General features: G+C 43.4%; 1 protein-coding gene across 2 annotated transcripts in view; it reads right to left on the bottom strand.

Moving 5' to 3' along the window:
* Positions 1-22,819, bottom strand: part of LOC118946512 (G patch domain-containing protein 8) — a 64,417-nt gene that overhangs the window by 21,686 nt on the left and 19,912 nt on the right. For both annotated transcript variants that reach the window (XM_036971631.1, XM_036971627.1), the window contains exon 2: positions 1,703-1,840. In XM_036971631.1, the coding sequence (XP_036827526.1) occupies positions 1,703-1,840 (138 nt within the window). The remainder of the gene's footprint in view (positions 1-1,702; positions 1,841-22,819) is intronic.

Genomic DNA, 22,819 nt, shown 5'->3' with positions numbered 1-22,819 from the left:
ATTAATTTGCCAGAATTGTACATTATTATGACATAACATTGAAGGTTGTGCAATGTAACAGCAATATTTAGACTTAGGGATTCCACCCGTTAGATAAAATACGTAACGGTTCCATATTTCACTGAAAGAATAAACGGTTTGTTTTCTAAATGATAGTGTCACGAGTCCGGCCGAGGGTGGCTCCCCTTCCCGGTCGGATGGCGCTCGGCGGTCGTCGCCGCCGGCCTATTGGCTGCCACTGATTTTCTTTCCTCCCCCTCCTTGTATGTTTATTGTTAGCACATGTTAGTGAGTCATTAGTTGGGCTTTATTAGACAGCCGGTCCGCCTGTTTCTTTGTGCGGGATTAATCATTGTGACCTTCGTGTAGGTAGTAGAGGAACGCGTTTGTTCCTGGTCGTGTATTTTCTGCGGTACTGTTTTCGTACCCCTTGTTTGGGGCATTTGATTTTGAGCACCCAGTGTTACGTGAGTGCATTAAAAGAGCACAGTATTGCACTCTCTGTTTCCTGCGTCTGACTCCACACCCACAACACCCGGAGCGTTACAGATAGTTTCCGGATTTGACCATATTAATTACCTAAGGCTCGTATTTGTGTGTTATTATATTATAACTAAGTCTATGATTTGATAGAGCAGTCTGACTGAGCGGTGGTAGGCAGCAGCAGGCTCGTAAGCATTCATTCAAACAGCACTTTCCTGCATTTGCCAGCAGCTCTTTGCTGTGCTTCAAGCATTGCGCTGTTTATGACTTCAAGCCTATCAACTCCCGAGATTAGGCTGGCAATGCTAAAGTACCTATTACAACATTCAATAGTCAAAGGTATATGAAATACAAATGGTATTGAGAGAAATAGTCCTATAATAACTACAACCTAAAACTTCTTACCTGGGAATATTGAAGACTCATGTTAAAAGGAACCGCCAGCTTTCATATGTTCTGAGCAAGGAACTTAAACATTAGCTTTTTTACATGGCACATATTGCACTTTTACTTTCTTCTCCAACACTTTGTTTTTGCATTATTTAAACCAAATTGAACATGTTTCATTATTTATTTGAGACTAAATTGATTTTATTGATGTATTATATTAAGTTAAAATAAGTGTTCATTCAGTATTGTTGTAATTGTCATTATTACAAATATATACATAAAACAATCGTCCGATTAATTGGTATCTGCTTTTTTTGGTCCTCCAATAATCGGTATCGGCAACCTTCCGGTTACTAGTCCAACCACTAGGCTACCCTGCCGTCCCGGGTAGCTTTATACAATCCCAACATGTTTATTTCACTACACCTGACAGGAAGAACACACGTGTGTCTTTATAGCGGCAGCCTCTGAATCACAAACAGAACAGCCAGCACAAATAGGCTACATTCACCAGTCTCTACATTACAGCTCAGAAACTGGTGTGTGTGTCTATATGTGTGTGTGTGTGTGCGTGCGTGTGTGTGGGTACAATGCCCATGGCTAAAGTCTCTCTGCCGCTCCTATAGCTCGTTTCATGTCTTTGTTGCTGGTAACAACAAAGCCTTAACTCTGGGCTGCTGTAATTCATGTTCAGAACAATGACAACTAAGTAACAGCTTTATGTTTATTTTACATTTCTCTGTGTGGGATGAGACTGGAAGACTTGGTCTGCGTGTGTGTGAGGGGATGTTTGCGTGTTTGTGCTTTTGTTTTTGTTTATGTTTGTTACCTGTCTGTGTGCGTGGTCATAGGAGTTGATATGGTTGTCATACTCCTGGTGTCTCAGGTACTGTTTATCACACAGCTGACAGAAGAAACTCGACTTCCCATCATTCTCCACTGTACCTGCTGCACTCTCACCATGATCCTAGAGAGAGAGAGAGACCGAAAGACAGAGAGACAGAGAGAGAAAATTAGTGGAGAGAGAGATAAAGAGAGAAGGGTTAGAAAGAGGGAAAGATAGATGTTAGTTATGTTGTCACAGATGTCAACTCCAGATGTTCTGACCTCAGTGGTGTTTATGGAAAGTGGAACAATTTCATCCATCATAACACTACGTTAAACCTTCATAACGCTACGTTAGATCTTCATGGCACTACGTTAAAACAGACTTGTGTTGGTGTGGTTGATCTTGATCTAAGAGAGGAGACATGGGCTAGCCTAGGATACAATAAAAAAAATTCTCACCCATCCACCCCCACACCCAGTCATGCGTCTAGAGTGACTTGACGTGAGTGGGTTTCCTCAGCGGCCACCCCTTAGGACACAAACTGCTGTCTATCAGTGGGTGTGTGGGTGGGTGGGGGTGTGTCAGTGTGTTCACGCTCTGCAGCAGAATGTAATTTCCCTGAGGCTAGGAGCTGCCAATAAACACTACTGAATCCTGCTCTACCCTGACATGATGGGAATTTAATTTGAGTCCCTCTCTCTTGCTTTCCCTCCCTCTGTGGCCCTTTCTCCATTTTTCCCATTCTGTCCCTCTGTTTCCCGCTCCTCTTCCCTCCCCTCTGCCTGTTTCCTCTACACTTCCGCACCCTTCTCTGTTTCCCTACCCTCTCCCCCCTCTTTCTTATTCTCTCTCCTTTTCTTCTGTAAGCTCTAGGTCATACAGTGACAGAATCCATCGGCACCAATTTCCTCAGTAATATGCTTGAGCCAAGGAAAAGAGAAAGGCAGGAGGGAGGGAAGGAGGGGTGGTGATGGAGGACAACACAAAGGGAGGGAGGGAGTAGTATAGTGTATAGTGTTTGTGTTCAAGTAATATTATAACAGTGAAAATGTCAAAGTGACACTAAGCTTTAGAGGCTGGAACATGCAGAGTTATAAAAAGGTGTGTGTACTGTATGTGGGTGTATGTGTGTATTTTTGTGCACTTGCGTGTGTGTGAGTGAGTGTGTACACTTGCATGTTTGTGTGTGTGTGTGTGTGTGTGTGTGTGTGTGTGTGTGTGTGTGTGTGTGTGTGTGTGAGCGTAAAAGCCCTCAGAAGAGAAAAATTATGATTATATTTTTATGAGTGTGTAATCACTAAGCATATGGCCACTCTCTGTAAAGTCAAATCACCTCTTTCTAGGCTGTTTTGACATTTCACCCTCTTCCTCTGAGCTAGGCATCTCTCCCAAGTGGAACATCAGCAGAAATGGGTCCATTGAAGTGATTGAGCAAATCTGGCCACATAATAATATGGTGATAGAACTTGAACAGAAATAACTTCAAGGTGGTTTGGGGCTTTAACATCTGCTCTATGGATTTCTTTGGACACTCAAGTTAGTATGCTAAACTAATGAGGGGCTGCTGAAAATACCTACATTGGTTGCTTGGCAACAGTTTAGGTGCACTGTAAGTGGAAACATCAAACAACATAGTTTTGGGGGTAAATTCTGCTTTAACGAATGATTAAACTGATCAGTCAGTCTAACAAGCAGGAGGCTTATCTCCCACTGCCAACTCTCCCACTGCCAACTGTGTGCTTGTTTGTTTTTATCTATCTCCTAAGCACCTCACACCTCTCTCGTGTGTCTGAGAAATTAAGCTGAACCAGGGAGGTGTGAGTGCATGTGTGTGTTGTTTGTTCGAAATCAAATCCAAATCTAAGTTTATTGATTGCGGACACAGATTTGCAGATGTTATCACAGGTGCAGTAAAATGCTTGTGTTTCTAGCTCCAACAGTGCAGTAGTACCTAGCAATAAAATATACAAACACAACCCCCATCATTTGCCTCTGCTCCCTGCAAGTAGCCATCCCCAGACACACACACTCTGACAAGTTGACGTCTTGTCACTAAATTAATCCAGACGTCAATTTGCTGATGCACCGTAAACCTGTTTATAAATTATACATTGTTTTCAGTCCCCACAAAAAAACGCAAAAAAGTGCCAAGGCCCTCACTCTGTCATTCAGAAACTTATTTCAGTGTCTGCCTGCCAGTTGAAAACCTTTACCTGTGTGTGTGTGTGTGTGCTACTGAAGCATAGGCTACTGCAGCCTACTGATGTTACATGCGTGATTCAGAAATTAGAGAGAGATTTTTAATTACAGAAGAATGGATTCACTTTTTCAATGCTAGTTAAGCATACTATAGTTATCAGTTTCCACATTGGATTTATTAACTATAAAAAGATAAGACAAGTTTTTTAGTTTTTTTCTGGTGCCCCTCTGCACACACAATTTTGTTACCTGGCTAGCTCTGGTCCAACGTTAAGCCAAATATCTGAAGTTCAAAGACATTCAAAGTTGCTCCATAGAAGCCGCTCCCCCGTAGGTATAATTCTATGGGCGTAATTCAGATAACGCATGTCATAACAAAATGACCAACGCTTTCAGTTATACAACTGACTAGGTATCCCTATTTCCCCTTCAAGCCAAGCCTCCTCCCCGGCTCCTCCATCTCTCGCTCTCTCCCCACCCGCAAAATGTCAGCTGTGCTGTTCTGTTCTGGACCAGTTGTAATTTTCCTAAGTCTCTCTTTGTGGCACTTGACCACACGACTGGACAGTAGTCCAGGTGAGACAGAACTAGGGCCTGTTTTGTTGATAGTGATAAGAAGGCAGAGTAGCACTTTATTATGGACAGACCTCTCCCCATCTTAGCTACTGTTGCATCAATATGTTTTGACCATGACCGTTTACAAACCAGGGTTACTCCAGGCAGTTTAGTCTCTTCAACTTGCTCAATTTCCACATTATTCATTACAAGATTTAGTTCAGGTTTAGGGTTTAGTGAATGATTTGTTCCAAATACAATGTTTTTAGTTATTTTTTTTTATTTAGGACTAACTTATTGTTGGCCACCCATTCTGAAACTGACTGCAGCTTTTTGTTAAGTGTTGCAGTGATTTCGCTTGTTGCGGTAGCTGAGGTGTATAGTGTTGAGTCACTAGCATATATAGACCCACAGGCTTACTCAGAGCAAGTGGCAGGTCATTAGTAAAGATTGAAAAAAGTAAGGGGCCTGGACAGCTGCCCTGTGGAATGCCTAATTTACTGGATTATGTTGGAGAGGCTTCCTTTAAAGAACACCCTCTGTGTTCTGTTAGAAAGGTAACTCTCATCCACAATATAGCTGGGGATGTAAAGCCATAAAGGGTACGTTTTTCCAACAGCAGATTATGATCGATAATGTCAAAAGCTAAACTGAAGTCTAACAAAACAGCTCCCACAATGTTTTTATTATCAATTTCTCTCATCCAATCATCAGTCCCTTCCCTATAAGCGTGCTGAAAATCTTAAAATGTTTATTGCTTTACTGGGAGGCTTGTCTATCAGAGGTAGACATGATATTTATATTAGAGCTGATAGTGCAAGGTGAGCTACAGTGGACTTCCTACTAGGGCAAACTGCCTCAGTTCTAACAGTATAACTCAGGTTCATGCTGTACATGCATGATCACTCCATACAATAGATGTAGGATTGACAGAGGCATTCAGGGGAGTAAGAGGTGCATAAATGAGGTTACTTACATTATGACTGCCAACGGCCCCAGGACAATTTACATTTGCAGCAGCACTACAACAACTCAGCAAGTCGTCGGTAGAGATTATCTGAGCAGGGCTTGGGTCACAATTATGACACAGACACATCTTTGTTCACGCCTGTCATTTCTGTTAGACATGTTGGTCACGCTTTGAGTGGTTTACATGCATGTTGTGCGTGATTATGTCTGTGCTATAGACTGTGAAGTGACAGCTTAATTTTCCACTCCTCTGCTGTTCTCCCTCCCTCTATCCTCTTCTCTCATCTCCTATACTCTCCTTTCATTGTCCCTATTCACACAGAGTTTATCATATGATCAAATTTTCAAAACGAGTCCGTTTTGGCTAGCCACAGCAGTCAACTACATAGCTAAGTGGCTCTTTAGCTTACTAGCACATTCACTAATTTGTTTGTAAACAATAACAAGCTAGTTAGCTACCACATGTTTTTGTTAAACTGTCAACATAATAGCTAACAGGCAACAACATATGCCAAATAACAGTCTAAAAACCACTTGAGGGTTCAAATCACATGGCCAGAAATCAGATGTGTATGTGACTTGAAATCAAGATCAGATTCAGATTCCATGTGCTTTTTGGCAGTTCAGACTGCAGGAAAAAGAACAGATTCAAATCTGTATTATTTTATTTACTTGAGTCACTTCAAACTGTCAATTTGAACAAGGATTTAGTGAAGGAGGCTAGTGAAGGAGGCTCACAGTACTGTACTACTGCTACAGTAGGACAGGGAGGCTAATATATTCAGAGAATCTTAATTGCATCTGTGTGAAGGGTATATTCATAATTTTGTAGATCAACTCCTATAATTGCTATCCTGCCTTAATGACGGGAAATACTGTACACACACACACACACACACACACACACACACACACACACACACACACACAGTGGTGTAAGTACTTATTGTTGAAGTCAGAAGTTTACATACACCTTAGCCAAGTACATTTAAACAATTCCTGACATTTAATCCAAATAAAAATTCCCTGCCTTAGGTCAGTTAGGATCCCCACTTTAAGAATGTGAAATGTCAGAATAATAGTAGAGAGATTTATATATTTCAGATTTTATTTATTTCATCACATTCCCAGTGGGTCAGAAGTTTACATACACTTAGTATTTGGTAGCATTGCCTTTAAATGGTTTAACTTGGGTCAAACGTTTCAGGTAGCCTTCCACAAGCTTCCCACAATAAGTTGGGTGAATTTTGGCCCATTCTGCCTGACAGAGCTGGTGTAATTGAGTCAGGTTTGTAGGCCTCCTTGCACACGCTTTTTAAGTTCTGCCCACAAATTCGCTATAGGATTGAGGTCAGGGCTTTGTAATGGCCACTCCAACACCTTGACTTTGTTGTCCTTATGCCATTTTGCCACAACTTTGAAAGTATGCTTGGGGTCATTGTCCATTTGGAAGACCCAGTTGCGACCAAGCTTTAACTGATGTCTTGAGATGTTGCTACAATATATCCACATATTTTTCCTACCTCATCATGCCATCTATTTTGTGAAGTTCATCAGTCCCTCCTTCAGCAAAGTCCCACCACAACCTGATGCTGCCACCCCGTGCTTCACAGTTGGGATGGTGTTCTTCGGCTTTGCAAGCCTCCCCCTTTTTCCTCCAAACATAACGATGGTCATTATGGCCAAACAGTTATATTTTTGTTTCATCAGACCAGAGGACATTTCTCCAAAAAGTACAATTTTTGTCCCCATGTGCAATTGCAAACCGTAGTCTGGCATTTTTATGGCGGTTTTGGAGCAGTGGCTTCTTCCTTGCTGAGCGGCCTTTCAGGTTTTGGCGATATAGGTCTCGTTTTACTGTGGATATAGTTACTTTTGTACCTGTTTCCTCCAGCATCTTCACATGCTGTTGTTCTGGGATTGATATGCACTTTTCGCACCAAAGTACGTTCATCTCTAGAAGACAGAACGCGTCTACTTCCTGAGCGGTATGGCGGCTGCGTGGTCCCATGGTGTTTATACTTGCGTACTATTGTCTGTACAGATGAACGTGGTACCTTCAGGCGTTTGGAAATTGCTCCCAAGGATGAACCAGACTTGTGGAGGTCTAAATAATAAAATCTGAGGTCTTGGCTGATTTATTTGGATTTTCCCATGATGTCAAGCAAAGAGGCACTGAGTTTAAGGTAGGCATTGAAATAAATTCTCATGTACACCTCCAATTGACTCAAATGAGGTCAATTCGCCTATCAGAAGCTTCTAAAGCCATGACATAATTTTCTGGAATTTAGTGTATGTTAACAAGAAATTTGTGGAGTGGTTGAAAAACGAGATTTAATGACTCCAGCATAAGTGTTTGTAAACTTCCGACTTCAACTGTATGTAAAAATATGAAAAGTATCGGTTCTTCACCATTTTATATTTTACAACTTTCACTTCTACTTCACTACATTCCTAAATACTTTCTATGACACCCAAATGTACTCGTTACATTTTGATTGCTCAGCAGGACAGACATTTTTTCCAATTCAGGCACTTATCAAGAGAACATCCCTGGTCATCCATACTGCCTCTGATCTGGTGGACTCAAACACACATGGTTTGTTTTTAAATTATTTCAGTGTTGGAGATTGCCCCTGGCTATCCATAAATATAAAAACAAGAAAATTTTACCGTCTGGTTGGTAAATAAGGAATTTGAAATTATTTATACTTTTACTTTTGATACTTAAGTATATTTTAGAAATTACTTTTGATACATAAGTATATTTAAAACCGAATACTTTTAAATAAGTCATTTTCTTTTATGATTTTTTTTTATATCCCGTTTCCTCCCCAATTTCGTGGTATCCAATTGGGAGTTACAGTCTTGTCTCATTGCTGCATTTCCCGTACGGACTCGGGAGAGGTGAAGGTCGAGAGCCGTGCGTCCTCAAACAACCCATCTGAGCCGCACTGCTTCTTGACACAATGCCCACTTAATGTGTCGGAGGAAACACTGTGCACCTGGCAACCGTGTCAGCAAGCACTCCACAGGAGTCTCTAGTGCGCGATGGGACAAAGACATCCCTGTATCTAAGAGACACACATTTACTGCTGAGGTCTCACTAAAACCCTCCAATTGTGTGTGTGTGTGTGTGTGCGCGCGTGCCTATCCCCATCGGTTACAGAAATGGCCAAAACAGATGAAAGGACTAGATAGAAAGGTCAGAAACAGATGTTTGAAAGCTAGATACTGTTGATATACTAGCCAAACACACACATATGAAGGATGCAGGATGGAGACGTACCTGCCATTACACCAACAGCCAAAATGTTTTTAAAACTGGACACTGTAGCTCTGGCCAAAAACACAGATCTGATATAACTAGATACTGATGTTTTGCCATCATAGTAAAGGCTGAAAGTACAGATCTGAGAATACTGCAGCACTAGCAGGGAACATAGATCTGTGAAAAGATTACTGGATGCTGGAGCATTTCCAGATGAAACAATGTAGCGCTTGACTGCCTGTTTGAAAATGACCGTGTCCCTAACCAACCTGCTGGAGATGTCACTGGTAGAATCAGACAGTGTGTAGCTGTCATTGTGACTGATCAGCATGTGTCAGATAATAGATAATGCTGTCTACTTTACACTCCTGTCTACCTGCTGTGAAAATATATGAGAGACAGAGAGCAATGTGACCTATCATATCCAGATTGGATGGGAATGAAAAGGAGAAGCGCAACACACACACACAACAGCGGCAAGAACAAAACATGTTCCTCTCATCTAAGAGTCATAAATCAATGATCAGTCCAATCAAATAATCAATAATTAATTACCTGTCCATCAGTCCTTTATACCCTGGCCAGAGAGTCAGTCAAGCTGCCTCTGTTCCATTCTCCTTTATTTTATCATTGTTCATCAAACATGATTTCTGTCTCCTCTTTCCCTCCAGCTACAGGATTCTTGTACTGAGTGAACTATAGCGTCTTACATAAGGCCTATCTAGTTGAACAGATAGCTACACAGAGAGGACATAAAGCACAGTTCCAGACAGATGAAAAACAGTACAACTGCTACAGTACTCTCCCAAAGAGAGATGAGAGCAGATTGTCACAAACCAGCTCCAAGTTCGTAACAAAAATGGAGACAAAGTGGAGATAAGGAATAACAAAATATATTTATTAACTGAAGCTAAATACAATTAACAATGGTGTGTGTAGTCAGTAATCAATAGTGTAAGTGAGTGGTTGCCTGCATAAATGTGATAATGAGGGGTGTTGAAAGGTGCCAAAGCAAACAAACAAAATGGCCACAAAAATGCCACAACCAAAATCTGTGTCTGCATGGAGAGAGTCTCATCAATGAATGGGGAAGAGGTGTATTTATCCCGGGACACACCCGGGCCCAAGTGTGTCCCATGTCGCTGACGACCCTCCCAGCTCTGCCCGCCGACATCCTAATAAGGAAAACAAGAGCAACGAGAAAGAATACGGCAGACAGAGTGGGAGGGTCACCCCCCATAAAACTGGGAACCAACAAGGACCCCCAGAACACCATACCAGCCTGCGTCCCAAATCAACCCAGCCTGCACCCCAAATCCATGAGGGGGGTACGTGTTCACACTTCCACTTGCCCCAGCCAACCTCATCCTCCCCAGACCTCAGAAACCTTTGCGCACAGGAGGCAACCTTTAAGAGGAAAGAAGAAAACAAGACCAGAAGGGAACAGACAGGAGCGATAGAACAGGACAATACCAAACATAAAATAAACAGTTGTCAGTCACGTGGACATTCAGGAACAGCACGAGAGCAAATCAGCAACAACATTATCAGTCCCCCTGATGTGCCGCACATCGAAATGGAATGATTGGTAAAATAAACACCATCTCATTATCCTCTGGTTAGGACAAATAATGAACCCCAAGGAGGTGAGAGGATTATGGTCGGTATAGGTACTACTCCCGATCCGACATACACCTCAAAGTGTTGTAGCGCCCATATGAGTGCTAGCGCTTTCTTTTTCCATGACCGAGCAGTTCAACTGATAATAGTTTATTTTCCAAAAAGTTTAACCAACAGGCCTCTCAACACCAGACACATATCTGCTTGCAGCAAAACTGCACCTGACCCCACATGACTAGCATCCACCTGCAAGGTAAATGACAAATCCACGCGAGGAGCAGCCAGCACCGGAGTTGAGGTAAGCAACCTCTTTGCATCTTCAAAAACCTGTTGACAACGAGAAGACCATACGTAAACAGCCATAGCTTTCAGCAAATCTGTCAAGGGAGCGACAACAGTAGAGAAGTTCCTACAAAAACCACGGTAATAACCAATCATTCCCAAGAAACGCATCAGTTCCTTTTTAGTAGTTGGTTGTGGAAAAGTATCAATAGCTACCACCTTTGCCCGAACAGGACGCACTTCACCCTGCCCAACTATCTTTCCAAGGTATGTAAACTCACATTTAGCCAGATTGATCGTGTGGCGACCCACATCTAGGCAGTCGAACAAAGCTTGAATACGGGACAGATGTTCCAAGAATCTGCATATATCACTACGTCATCCATATAAACAGCGCACCCGGCCAGAACGGAGACAACCCTGTTCTTAAGGAACTGAAAAGTGGCAGGTTCTTTACACACTCCGAAACTCATAACCGAATACGAGTACAGACCAGAGGGTGTAATAAAGGCAGAGATTTCACATGTTCTACTCGTCAGTTGCAGCTGCCAATAGCATTTGGAAAGTCATACCTGCAGGGGCGGAACACCAGCGATTAAACTGTGAAGATAAACAGACTCATGTTGAGTTTGCGCGAGTTATCATTCCTTTTTAAAGTTCTAAATCGTTGGCGGTAAGCCTCACGAACCAATTTGTAAATCTGTAACACAGCCATTTTAACCTCATCATAACTGACACTGTCAGCTACACTAAGATCTGAATATGCTTCCCGCGCTTTACCAGTCAACACACAGCAACATTAAAATGGGGTTAGAATCAGGCCAACTCCTAGCGTCAGTAACACGCTCAAACAAAAAGAATGTCTCAGGGTCCTTCTTATTAAATTTTGGCAACAACCGTAAGTTCAACAATATCACGTGTCCGGGGCTCGGGTAAATCTGAGAGCTTTCCTTCCCTAACCAACTCTAGCCGCTCTTGTTGCAGCTTGATTTCAGCACATTCCAAATCCTTTTTAAATTCCAATTCCTTTTCATACTTTACCTGATCATACTCCAGCTGTAACAGAAGCAGTTCTTTCTGCTGTTCAAAAAGACGACTACTAGGGCTAACAGATAACAGGAGCAGTTCTTTCTGCTGTTCAAAAAGACGACTACTAGGGCTAACAGATAACGGGCGCAGTTCTTTTTGCTGTTCAAAAAGACGACTACTAGGGCTAACAGATAACAGGAGCAGTTATTTCTGCTGTTCAAAAAGACGACTACTAGGGCTAACAGATAACAGGAGCAGTTATTTCTGCTGTTCAAAAAGAAGACTACTAGGGCTAACAGATAACAGGAGCAGTTCTTTCTGCTGTTCAAAAAGACGACTACTAGGGCTAACAGATAACAGGAGCAGTTCTTTCTGCTGTTCAAAAAGACGACTACTAGGGCTAACAGATAACGGGCGCAGTTCTTTTTGCTGTTCAAAAAGACGACTACTAGGGCTAACAGATAACAGGAGCAGTTATTTCTGCTGTTCAAAAAGACGACTACTAGGGCTAACACATAACAGGAGCAGTTCTTTCTGCTGTTCAAAAAGAAGACTACTAGGGCTAACAGATGGAGCAGCCATTGTAATGAAACGGGGAGACGGCGAGGCCTCAGTAGAGGCTGCCCCAGTGGGAACTTCAAGAATACCACTCTATCAGATTGGCCTTCAATTTCAACATAACAGAATTTGACTTTATCACTAATTTCAACCTTGTAAGTGTTCAGCAATCTTCAACAGCTGTTCTTTAGTTGTCACGACTTCCACAGAAGTGGGCTCCTCTCCTTGTTCGTTCGGCGATCGACGTCACCGGCTTTCTAGCCATCGCCGCTCCATTTCTCATTTATCCATTTTGAAGAATCTCAAATATAAAACATATTTTGATTTGTTTATCACTTTTTTGGTTACTACATGATTCCATATGTGTTATTTCATAGTTCTGATGTCTTCACTATTATTCTACAATGTAGAAAATAGTAAAATAAAGAAAAACTCTTGAATGAGTAGGTGTGTCCAAACTTTTGACTGGTACTGTACATATCTACCTCAGTTACCTTTCTAGCCCTGCACATCGACTCGGTACTGGTACCTCGTGTATAGCCAAGTTATCATTTTTATATAATTAAAAAAAAATTTCTCTCTGCATTGTTGTGAAGGGCTCATAAGTAAGCCTTTCAGTGTTATTCTACACCTATTTACAGCTGTTGTTTACCAAGCATGTGACAAATAACATTTGATTTGGTTTTGATTTAAACAGCTGTGTGTTCTCTCCTGTGACTCATAATGTACTGTTTTGCTCTGCTCTTTCTGTGCTCTCTAGGGTTTTGAATTATGTGTGTGTTGGGGGAAGGGTACTTCTGTAGCTGCAACTAATGCTCCGAATTTAGAGATTGTCCCTCTCTGCTTTAAGAAAACATCCCAAACTAATTAGAGAGAGAACATCTTTCTCTCTAGAGAGATAGAGAGAAAGATGTTCATGTATCCACTCCGTTATACTCCCACACAGACTGTCCCCCAAGGCTAGCCACAGCCCCTTTCTGTTTGTTTTTTTCACCCCTTTTTTTCTCCCCAATTTCGTGGTTTCCAATTGGTAGTTACAGTCTTGTCTCATCGCTGCAACTCCTGTACGGACTTGGGAGAGGCGAAGGTCGAGAGCCGTGCGTCCTCCGAAAACACAACCCAACCAAGCCGCACTGCTTCTTGACAAAATGCCCAGCTAACCCGGAAGCCAGCCGCACCAATCTGTCGGAGGAAACACCGTACACCTGGCGAACGTGTCAGCGTGCCCGGCCCGCCACAGGAGTCGCTAGTGCGCGATGAGACAAGGATATCCCTGCTGGCCAAACCCTCCCTAACCCGGACGACGCTGGGCCAATTGTGTGCCGCCCCATGGGCCTCCTGGTCGTAGCCGGCTGCGATAGAGCCTGGACTCGAACCCAGAATCTCTAGTGGCACAGCCAGCACTGCTGGGAGGCCTCCACTTTCCATTTTTATCCCCTCTCTCTCTCTCTCTCTATCCTAATCTCCCTCCCTCCACTTCCATCCTCACCCCTTCTCTCCTTTTCCCCTGCTCTCTCCCCTCATTTTCTCTTATTTCCCTCTTTCCCTCTCTTTCCCCATCCATTCTTTCAGCTCGTTCCCACTGTACAATAATATCATACTTTAACTCTCTGCTTCTCAAACTGACTGGTCTCCTTCTGACTCCTTTTGGTCTCCTACACACATCACCTCATACACTCTATCCCTTACACTTCTCCACAGGCTGGCTCACACTAACACCTTTCTACCTCCATCTCCTCATCCTCTCTCTCTCTCTTTCTCTCTCTCCCTCGCTCTCTCTATTGCTCTCTCTCCCCCATCTACCTCTCTGTTCCATTCTTCTGAATTTTATCACTGTTCATCAAACATGATTTCTGTCTCCTCTTTCCCACCATCTATAGCAGGGCTCTCTCCACACAGGACGGGAGCTCTCCAGGAACAGGGTTGTAGAGCCCTGATCTATAGCATTATTGTACTGAGTGAACATAGGTGTACGGTGCCTTACATAAGGTCTTTCTAGTTGAACAGAGTCACAGACATATACCAGCTACACAAAGAGGACATAAAGGACAGTTCCAGACAGACGAAGAACAACAGTGCAACTGCTACAGTCAGATCCCAAAGAGAGATGGAGGGAGCGGATGGGTAGATGACGGGAGGAACTGATGAATAAACAACGGCCTGTTCGAAGCACTTTCTACAGCTGCATGATTACGCACATGAATACCTGAACAGCAGTCTCTCTCTCTCTGAAGCCACACACAGCAAGTCCCTGGGACATGTCTTCTATTCTTCTTTTTGATCATTTATCATACCCCTCTCCCTCTCCTTTCTCTTTTCCTCTCTTTGTATGCTTTTTTTTTATCTCATACGAAAGAGCAGGACAAGACAGAAGTTCCTAGAAGACCATCACACACACACATACAGACATATACACACACAGAACACTCCCTACCATTTAAACAGCTGTGTGTTCTCTCCTGTGACTCATAATGTACTGTTTTGATCCCACTGCTCTGCTCTTTCTGTGCTCTTTAGGGCTTTGCATGATGTGTGTGTTGGAGGAGGGTACTTCTGTAGCTGCAACTAATGCTCTGAATTAGAGATTTTCTCTCTCTCTGCTTTAAGAAAACATCACAAACCAATTAAAGAGAGAGAGAAAGGGAGATGTTCGTGAATCCGCTTCTTTAAACTCCCACACAGCCTGTGTCCCCAAGGGTAGCCATAGCCACTTTCCCTCTTTATCCCCATTCTCCCTCTCCTTCCCTCCACCCTCATCTCTTTTACTCCCTCCCTCCTCACCCCCTCCGCTTCCATCCTCACCCCTTCCATTATTTTCTCCTGCTTCTCCCCTCATTTGATCTTATTTCACTCTTTCCCTCTCTTTCACCATCCAGTCTTTCAGCTCATCCCACTGTACAATAATATCATACTTTAACTCTGCTTCTCAAACTGAACGTCTCTCTACACACATCGCCTCATACACTCTATCCCCTACACTTCTCCACAGGCTGGCTCAACTAACAGCTTTATACCTCCATCCCTTCATCCTCTCTATCTCTCTCACTCTGTTTTTCTTGTTCATTACGTCTCTCCACTTTATGCCTAAATGCCATCTCCGGCATCAAACATCCTCATTTTACAGGAAAGTAACACGATTATGTGGAGCATATTTCAATGCGCAGGCAGGCACGCAGGCAGACAGTCACGCACACACGCACGAGCACACACACACACACACATTCTCTCTCTCTCTCCCCTTCCCTTTTCTCTGTCTCTGTAGTTGTGCATTAGTATGTATAGTATGGAGTAAAATGTGGAGGGGTGATGTTTCCTAATCGGCCCAGATTTGTTCTGTCACATCAACACCCACATACAGCTTTGAGAGAGAGAGAGGGAGAGGAGAGGGAGAAGGAGTGAGAAAGGGGGAGGGGAGAAGGAGAGAGAGAGAGAGAGAGGGGGGACAGAGAGAGAGGGGGGGATGAGATCTCTGAGTGTGTCTCAGGAAGGAAAGGTCCAGCAGTTCTCCCCCTCCCCCTCTTCTTCCTCTCCTCTCTTCTCCATCTCTCTCCCTCTCTTCTTTCTCTCCCTTTCCCTCCCTCTTTTCCTTCTCCCTCCCTTCTCCCTCTCTTCTCTTTCTCCCTCTCCCTCTCTTCTGCCTCTTTTCGCCTTCTCCCTATATTCTCCTTCTCCCTCTCTTCTCTTTCTCCTTCTCCCTCTCTTCTCCCCCTTGACTCCTTATCTTTTCATACTCCATCTTTCTCTCTGTGATGAACTTACTGTAAAGAAACAGATTTCAAAGTGAGGGGATGATTGTATGGAAGGAAAGGTAGTGATGAGGCAATGTTAAGCTTGTGGCTGCTTTGCGTGATGTATTGTTGTCTCTACCTTATTGCCCTTTGTGCTGTTGTCTGTGTCCAATAATGTTTATACCATGTTTTGGCCTGCTACCATGTTGTGTTGCTACCATGCTATGTTATCATGCGTTGCTGCCTTGATATGTTGTTTTATTTATTTATTTATTTTAATCCCAGCTGTTCTTAACTGACTTGCCTAGTTAAATAAAGGCTAAATAAATAAATAAAAGCTTGTGTGTGTGTCTAAGGTGAGATGATGTTAAAATAAAAGAGTAGAGATGGATTAGCTGTGAAGGGGAAGTTGTTAATGGAATTTATATGTTTCAATGAATGATTAGAATATTCCACCCTGAAACCATTTGATTGTATGAAATTGATTAGGATCATAAAATTATTATTAATGATGTGTGTAGTTTTAGTGAGTAAAATTATAATAAATGATGTGTGTAGTTTTAGTCAGAATTAAGGTAAAACAATATATCTGTACATTATATCTTTATAGTATCTTAAACACAGACTGTCTGAGCAAAATTCGGTGCCGACCTTGCTAGGGGCCTCTGAGAGATTTAGGAGAGGGCAGTGAGTACTCCCGAACCTTGAGGGAGGACATGGAGTGCTTCTCATGGTCCCTAATCTTTGTCGGATGGGTATTGATACAGTATGTGTGTAGGATACCTACTGTTCGTGTGTATGTATGTGCGTAGGATACCTTATGTCTGTGTGCAAAAGTATGTGCGTAAGGAGCTAGTATAAAATGAATGGTTTTGTACAACGAACCAGCACTCTCGTGAATAAACATTTTGACTATTTACCTGGGCCTCCGTCTGTTACATTTCAACCAGTATCTTACAAATTCTGGGTTGCAGACCGAGTAGTTAAACTGAATTGGTTTATGAACATTGAGAACATAATTCTCGTAATAGAAGTTAAGGAAGTTAAGTGGTGTGTGAGTTTGTGTGTGTGTGTGTGTGTGTGTGTGTGTGTGTGTGTGTGTGTGTGTGTAGAGGTGTGTTTTAAACCCTGCAGGAAGAGGAGAAGAGAGGAAGTGAGGTGTTTAGCTCTGAAGTGGGGCAGTTTTAATCACGGGGAGCGGAATCCTGCATGCCCTGCTATGCCATCGATTATTGATGCCTGCCGCAGCCAGACTGATGAATCATTCAGCCACTAGATAGGCCTGGGAATTATCCTCCTCTACGGACGACGACACTCATCTACATAAATCACAAGCTTCTGATACACACACACATTCTCCGTTGCCTGAGAAGTAAGTTAACTAGAGCTGCTAAACTGAAGTGAACTTAAAACATGCATACATACTGTGGGTCTTTTGTGTGTGTGTGTGTGTGTGTGTTGACATTACTTGCTCCTGTAAAAGCATTAAGCTACATTGATTACCTGTTGTACTGGACAGCTACACTGAATAATATAGAGCTGGCGGGATTTCCCATGCATCGCCAGGACAGAGAAGCTACGTCTGGTAAGACAAGGGAGGGTGGTGTGTGTCTATTTGTCTATAATAGCTGGTGCACAATGTCTAATATTAAAGAAGTTTCGAGGTATTGCTCGCCTGAGTACCTTGTGATAAGTTATAGACCACACTGTCTACCAAGAGAGTTCTCATCTATATTATTCATAGCCATCTATTTACCACCACAAACCGATGCTGGCACTAAGACCGCACTCAACCAACTGGATAAGGCCATAAACAAAGAAGAAAATCCTAATCAAGAAGTGGCGCTCCTAGTGACCTAGGACTTTAATGCAGACAAACTTAAATCTGTTTTACCTAATTTCTACCAGCAAGTCACATGTACAACCAGAGGAAAATTATCTCTAGACCACCTTTACTCCACACACAGAGATGCATACAAAGCTCTCCCTCCTCCCTCCATTTGGCAAATCTGACCATAATTTTAACCTCCTGATTCCTGCTTATAAGCAAAAACTAAAGCAAGAAGTACCAGTAACTCGCTCAATACGGAAGTGGTAAGAGGACACGGATGCTACAGGACTGTTTTTCTACTGTAGCACAGACTGGAATATGTTCCGGGATTCATCCAATGGCATTGAGGAGTATACCAGCTCAGTCATCGGCTTCATCAATAAGTGCATTGACTACATCGTCCCCACAGTGACCGTACGTACATATCCCAACCAGGAAGCCATGGATTACAGGCAAAATCCGCATCGAGTTTAAGGCTAGAGCTGCCACTTTACAAGGAGCAGGACACTAATCCGGACGCTTATAAGAAATCATGCTACGCCCTCAGACAAACCATCAAACAGGCAAAGCGTCAATACAGGATTAAGATGGAATCCTACTACACCGGCTCTGACGCTCGTCGGATGTGGCACAGCTTCCGCAAGCTGCCCAGTGAAGCGAGCCTACCAGACGAGCTAAATGCCTTTTATGCTCGATTTGAGGCAAGCAACACTGAAGTATGCATGAGAGCACCAGCTGTTCCAGACGACTGTGTGATAACGCTCTCGGTAGCCGATGTGAGAAAGACCTTTAAACAGGTCAACATTCACAAAGCCACAGGGCCAGACAGATTACCAGGATGTGTACTCCAAGCATGCACGGACCAACTGGCAAGTTTCTTCTCTGACATTTTCAACCTGTCCCTGACCGAGTCTGTAATACCTACATGTTTCAAGCAGACCACCATAGTCCCTATGCCCAAGGAATCGAAGGTAACTTGCCTAAATGAATGTCGGTAGCCATGAAGTGCTTTGAAAGGCTGGTCATGGCTCACATCAACAGCATCAATTTGCATACCGCCCCAACAGATCCACAGATGACGCAATCTCAATTGCACTCCACACTGCCCTTTCCCACCTGGACAAAAGGAACACCTATGTGAGAATGCTGTTCATTGCCTACAGCTCAGCGTTTATGAACCATAGTGCCCAAAAAGCTCATCACTAAGCTAAGGTCCCTGGGACTAAACACCTCCCTCTGCAACTGATCCTGGACTTCCTGACGGGCCATCCCCAGGTGGTAAGGGTAGGCAATAACACGTCTGCCACGCTTATCCTCAACACTGGGGCCCCTCAGGGGTGCGTGCATAGTCCCCTCCTGTACTCCCTGTTCACCCAGGACTGTGTGGCCAAACATGACTCCAACACCATCATTAAGTTTAGCCAGCAGCATACCACCCTGCATACCACTGCTGGCTTGCTTCTGAAGCTAAGCAGTGTTGGTCCTGGTCAGTTCCTGGATGGGAGACCAGATGCTGCTGGAAGTGGTGTTGGAGGGCCAATAGGAGGCACTCTTTCCTCTGGTCTAAATAAATATCCCAATGCCCCAGGGCAGTGATAGGGGACACTGCCCTATGTAGGGTGCCGTCTTTCGGATGGGACGTTAAACGGGTGTCTTGACTCTCTTAGGTCATTAAAGATCCCATGGCACTTATTGTAAGAGTAGGGTTGTTAACCCCGGTGTCCTGGCTAAATTCCAAATCTGGCCCTCAAACCATCACGGTCACCTAATAATCCCCAGTTTACAATTGGCTCATTCATCCCCCTCCTCTCCCCTGTAACTATTCCCCAGGTTGTTGCTGCAAATGAGAACGTGTTCTCAGTTGCTGACGACACAACAGTGGTAGGCCTGGTTACCGACAATGATGAGACAGCCTATAGGGAGGAGGACGGAGACCTGGCAGTGTGGTGCCAGGACAACAACCTCTCCCTCAATGTGAGCAAGACAAAGGAGCTGATTGTGGACTACAGGAAAAGGCGGGCTGAACAGGCGCCCATTAACATCGACAGGGCTGTAGTGGAACAGGTCAAGAGTTTCAAGTTCCTTGGTGTCCACATCACCGATGAGCTATCATGGTCCAAATACACCAAGACAATCGTGAAGAAGACATGACAACACCTTTCCCCCCCCCCAGGAGACTGAAAAGATTTGGCATGGATCCGCAGATCCTCAAAAAGTTGCTGCTGCTGCACCATCGAGAGCATCCTGACCGGTTGCATCACCGCCTGGTATGGCAACTGCTCAGCATCTGACCGTAAAGCGCTACAGCGGTTAGTGCGTACGGCCCAGAACATCACTGGGGCCAAGCTTACTGCCTTCCAGGACCTATATACTAGGCGGTGGCAGAGGAAAGCCCAAAAAATTGTCAGAGACTCCAGTCACCCAACACATAGACTGTTCTCTCTGCTACCGCACAGCAAGCGGTACCGAAGCGCCAGGTCTAGGACCAAAAGGCTCCTTAACAGCTTCTACCCCCAAGCCATAAGACTGCTGAACAATTAATCAAATGGCCACGCGGACTATTTACATTTACACCCCCCCCCGTTTGTTTTTACACAGCTGCTACTCACTGTTTATTATCTATGCATAGTCACTTTACCGCTACCTACATGTACAAATTATCTCAACTAACCTGTTCCCCTGCACATTGACTCGGTACTGGTATCCCATGTCTATAGCCTCGTTATTGTTATTTTATGGCGTTACTTTTTATTATTTATTTTTCATTGTTCGGTTCAGTTTATTTGGTAAATATTGTCTTAATTCCTTCTTGAACTGCATTGTTGGTTATTGTTGGTTATGGGCTTGTTGAATTCGGCGCATGTGACAAAAAGTTTGATTTGAATTTGATCCCACACAGACACAGACACACACACACACACACACACACACACACACACACACACACAGAAGTTCCTTACTAATACAACAGTGAATGGACACTAATAAGGACTGAGTAACAGAGACGTTTGTCTTTGTGTATTTTTTTCATGTGTTTTGAAGTCTGAAGTCTCTGTTTTGGATTTTCCTTAACTATTTGAAAGCATTCTCTTCCCAGTAAAGTTCTAATACAACACAGATTCAGTACGCCATGGACTGACTACAAAATCAATGTGTTACAAAGCAGATACATAGACAGAGAGAGAAATAGTGAGTCAGACAAGACACATGGAAAAGAAAAATAGGAAAGCAGAAGTAAGTTGATGCTACTTGCTCCTGGCCTCTGGGCTTGGAGACAATGGAAGACTGTGAAATGTTTAAAGGGATACTTTCTGAGTTTGGCAACGAGGCCCTTTATCTACTTCCCAAGAGTCAGATGGGAAATGTATAAATACTCAAAATACGCACACACACACACCGCCTACATACTTTTCATCTTTGGAGGGTTTCCCTTCCTCTCCTCCCTCCGTTCTTCTCTATTTAATGAGTAATCCAACACCGCAGGACATGGATATACCTCACAGCCAGAGAAGACACACATACACACATTCACAACGTGGGCAATGGGCCCGCATACAAAACAACCCATAGGCTCTTTGCAGTGGTGTGGGAAATAAAGAGTTCTGTCCAAACTCTCTCTTCATTGTTAATGTGCCCCATATTGCCTGTTTATCTCTATTGTCTATCTCTGCTTTTACTTGTCTACAGTATCTCCACTGTCTATCACTACTATCCATCTCCACTGTTTATCTCTACTGTACTGTCCATCTCTACTGTCTATCTATACTGTCCTTCTACTGTCCATCTCTACTGTCAATCTCTACTGCCAATCTCTACTATATTTCTCTGTGTAATATCTATCTCTAATATACTGAACAAAAATATAAAGGCAACATGGTGAAATAAAAGATCCCAGAAATTGTTTATATGCACAAAAAGCTTATTACTTTCACATTTGTACACTCATTTGTTTCCACTTCTCTTAGTATTTCTCCTTTGCCAAGATAATCCATCCACCTGATAGGTGTGGCATTTCAAAAAGTTTATTAAACAGCATGATCATTACACAGGTGCACCCTGTGCTGGGGACAATAAAAAAGCATTCTAAAATGTGCAGTTTTGTCACACAACACAATGCCACAGATGTCTCAGGTTTTGAGTGAGTTTGCAATTGGCATACTGACTGCAGGAATGTCCACCAGAGCTGTTGCCAAAGAATTTCATGTTCATTTCTCTACCATAAGCTGCCTCTAGCGTTGTTTTAGAAAATTTGGCAGTACGTCCAACCGGCCTCACAGCCGCAGACCAGGTGTAACCAGGCCAGCCCAGGACCTCCACATCCTGCTTCTTCACCTCCGGGATCGTCTGAGACAAGAGTATTTATGTCTGAAATAAAGCCCTTTTGTGGGGAAAAACTCATTCTGATTGGCTGGGCTTGGCTCCCCAGTGGGTGGGCCTTGCTCCCAAATGGGTGGGCCAATGCCCTCCCAGGCCCACCCATGGCTGAGCCCCTGCCCAATCATGTGAAATCCATAGATTTGGGCCTAATGAATGTATTTCAATTAACTGATTTCCTTATGTGAAGTGTAACTCAGGAAAATCATTGAAATTGTTGCATGTTTCGTTTCAATTTTTGTTCATTATATCTCTATGTCAGACCTATGGCCCGTGTGTGTGTCTCTGAGTTGTTGTTATTGATGCACGGTGCTCTTTCAGGGTTCTCTCTGACCTGGTCTCATACATAAACATGGGAATACAAACGGTAATCAAATCAAAACACTTTGATTTAATATAAACTACACACATGTGCGTGCACAGATACATGCACACATAGGGCTACAGGCACAAACACAAACACGTGCGGTCACAAACAAGTACAGACACACACACACACACACACACACACACACAGAGGATGGTCGAACCACTGATCAGTTGACCTGCTAAAAAATGTATGGGGCAGAGAGATGAAAGGAGAAACGCAATATGGAGTGAGAGATGAGAGAACAGGTAGTGGGCAGAGAAAGAAAGAAAATTGTGAAAATAAAAAGTTGAGATGAGAGCTGAGGAGAGAGGGAAAAGGATGGCAAAGGAGA

The sequence above is a fragment of the Oncorhynchus mykiss genome, chromosome 3 (genome assembly GCF_013265735.2).
Source record: "Oncorhynchus mykiss isolate Arlee chromosome 3, USDA_OmykA_1.1, whole genome shotgun sequence".
Classification (NCBI taxonomy): domain Eukaryota; kingdom Metazoa; phylum Chordata; class Actinopteri; order Salmoniformes; family Salmonidae; genus Oncorhynchus; species Oncorhynchus mykiss.
The sequence above is the reverse complement of the archived record's forward strand: the minus strand, read 5'-3'. Positions and strand labels throughout refer to the sequence as shown.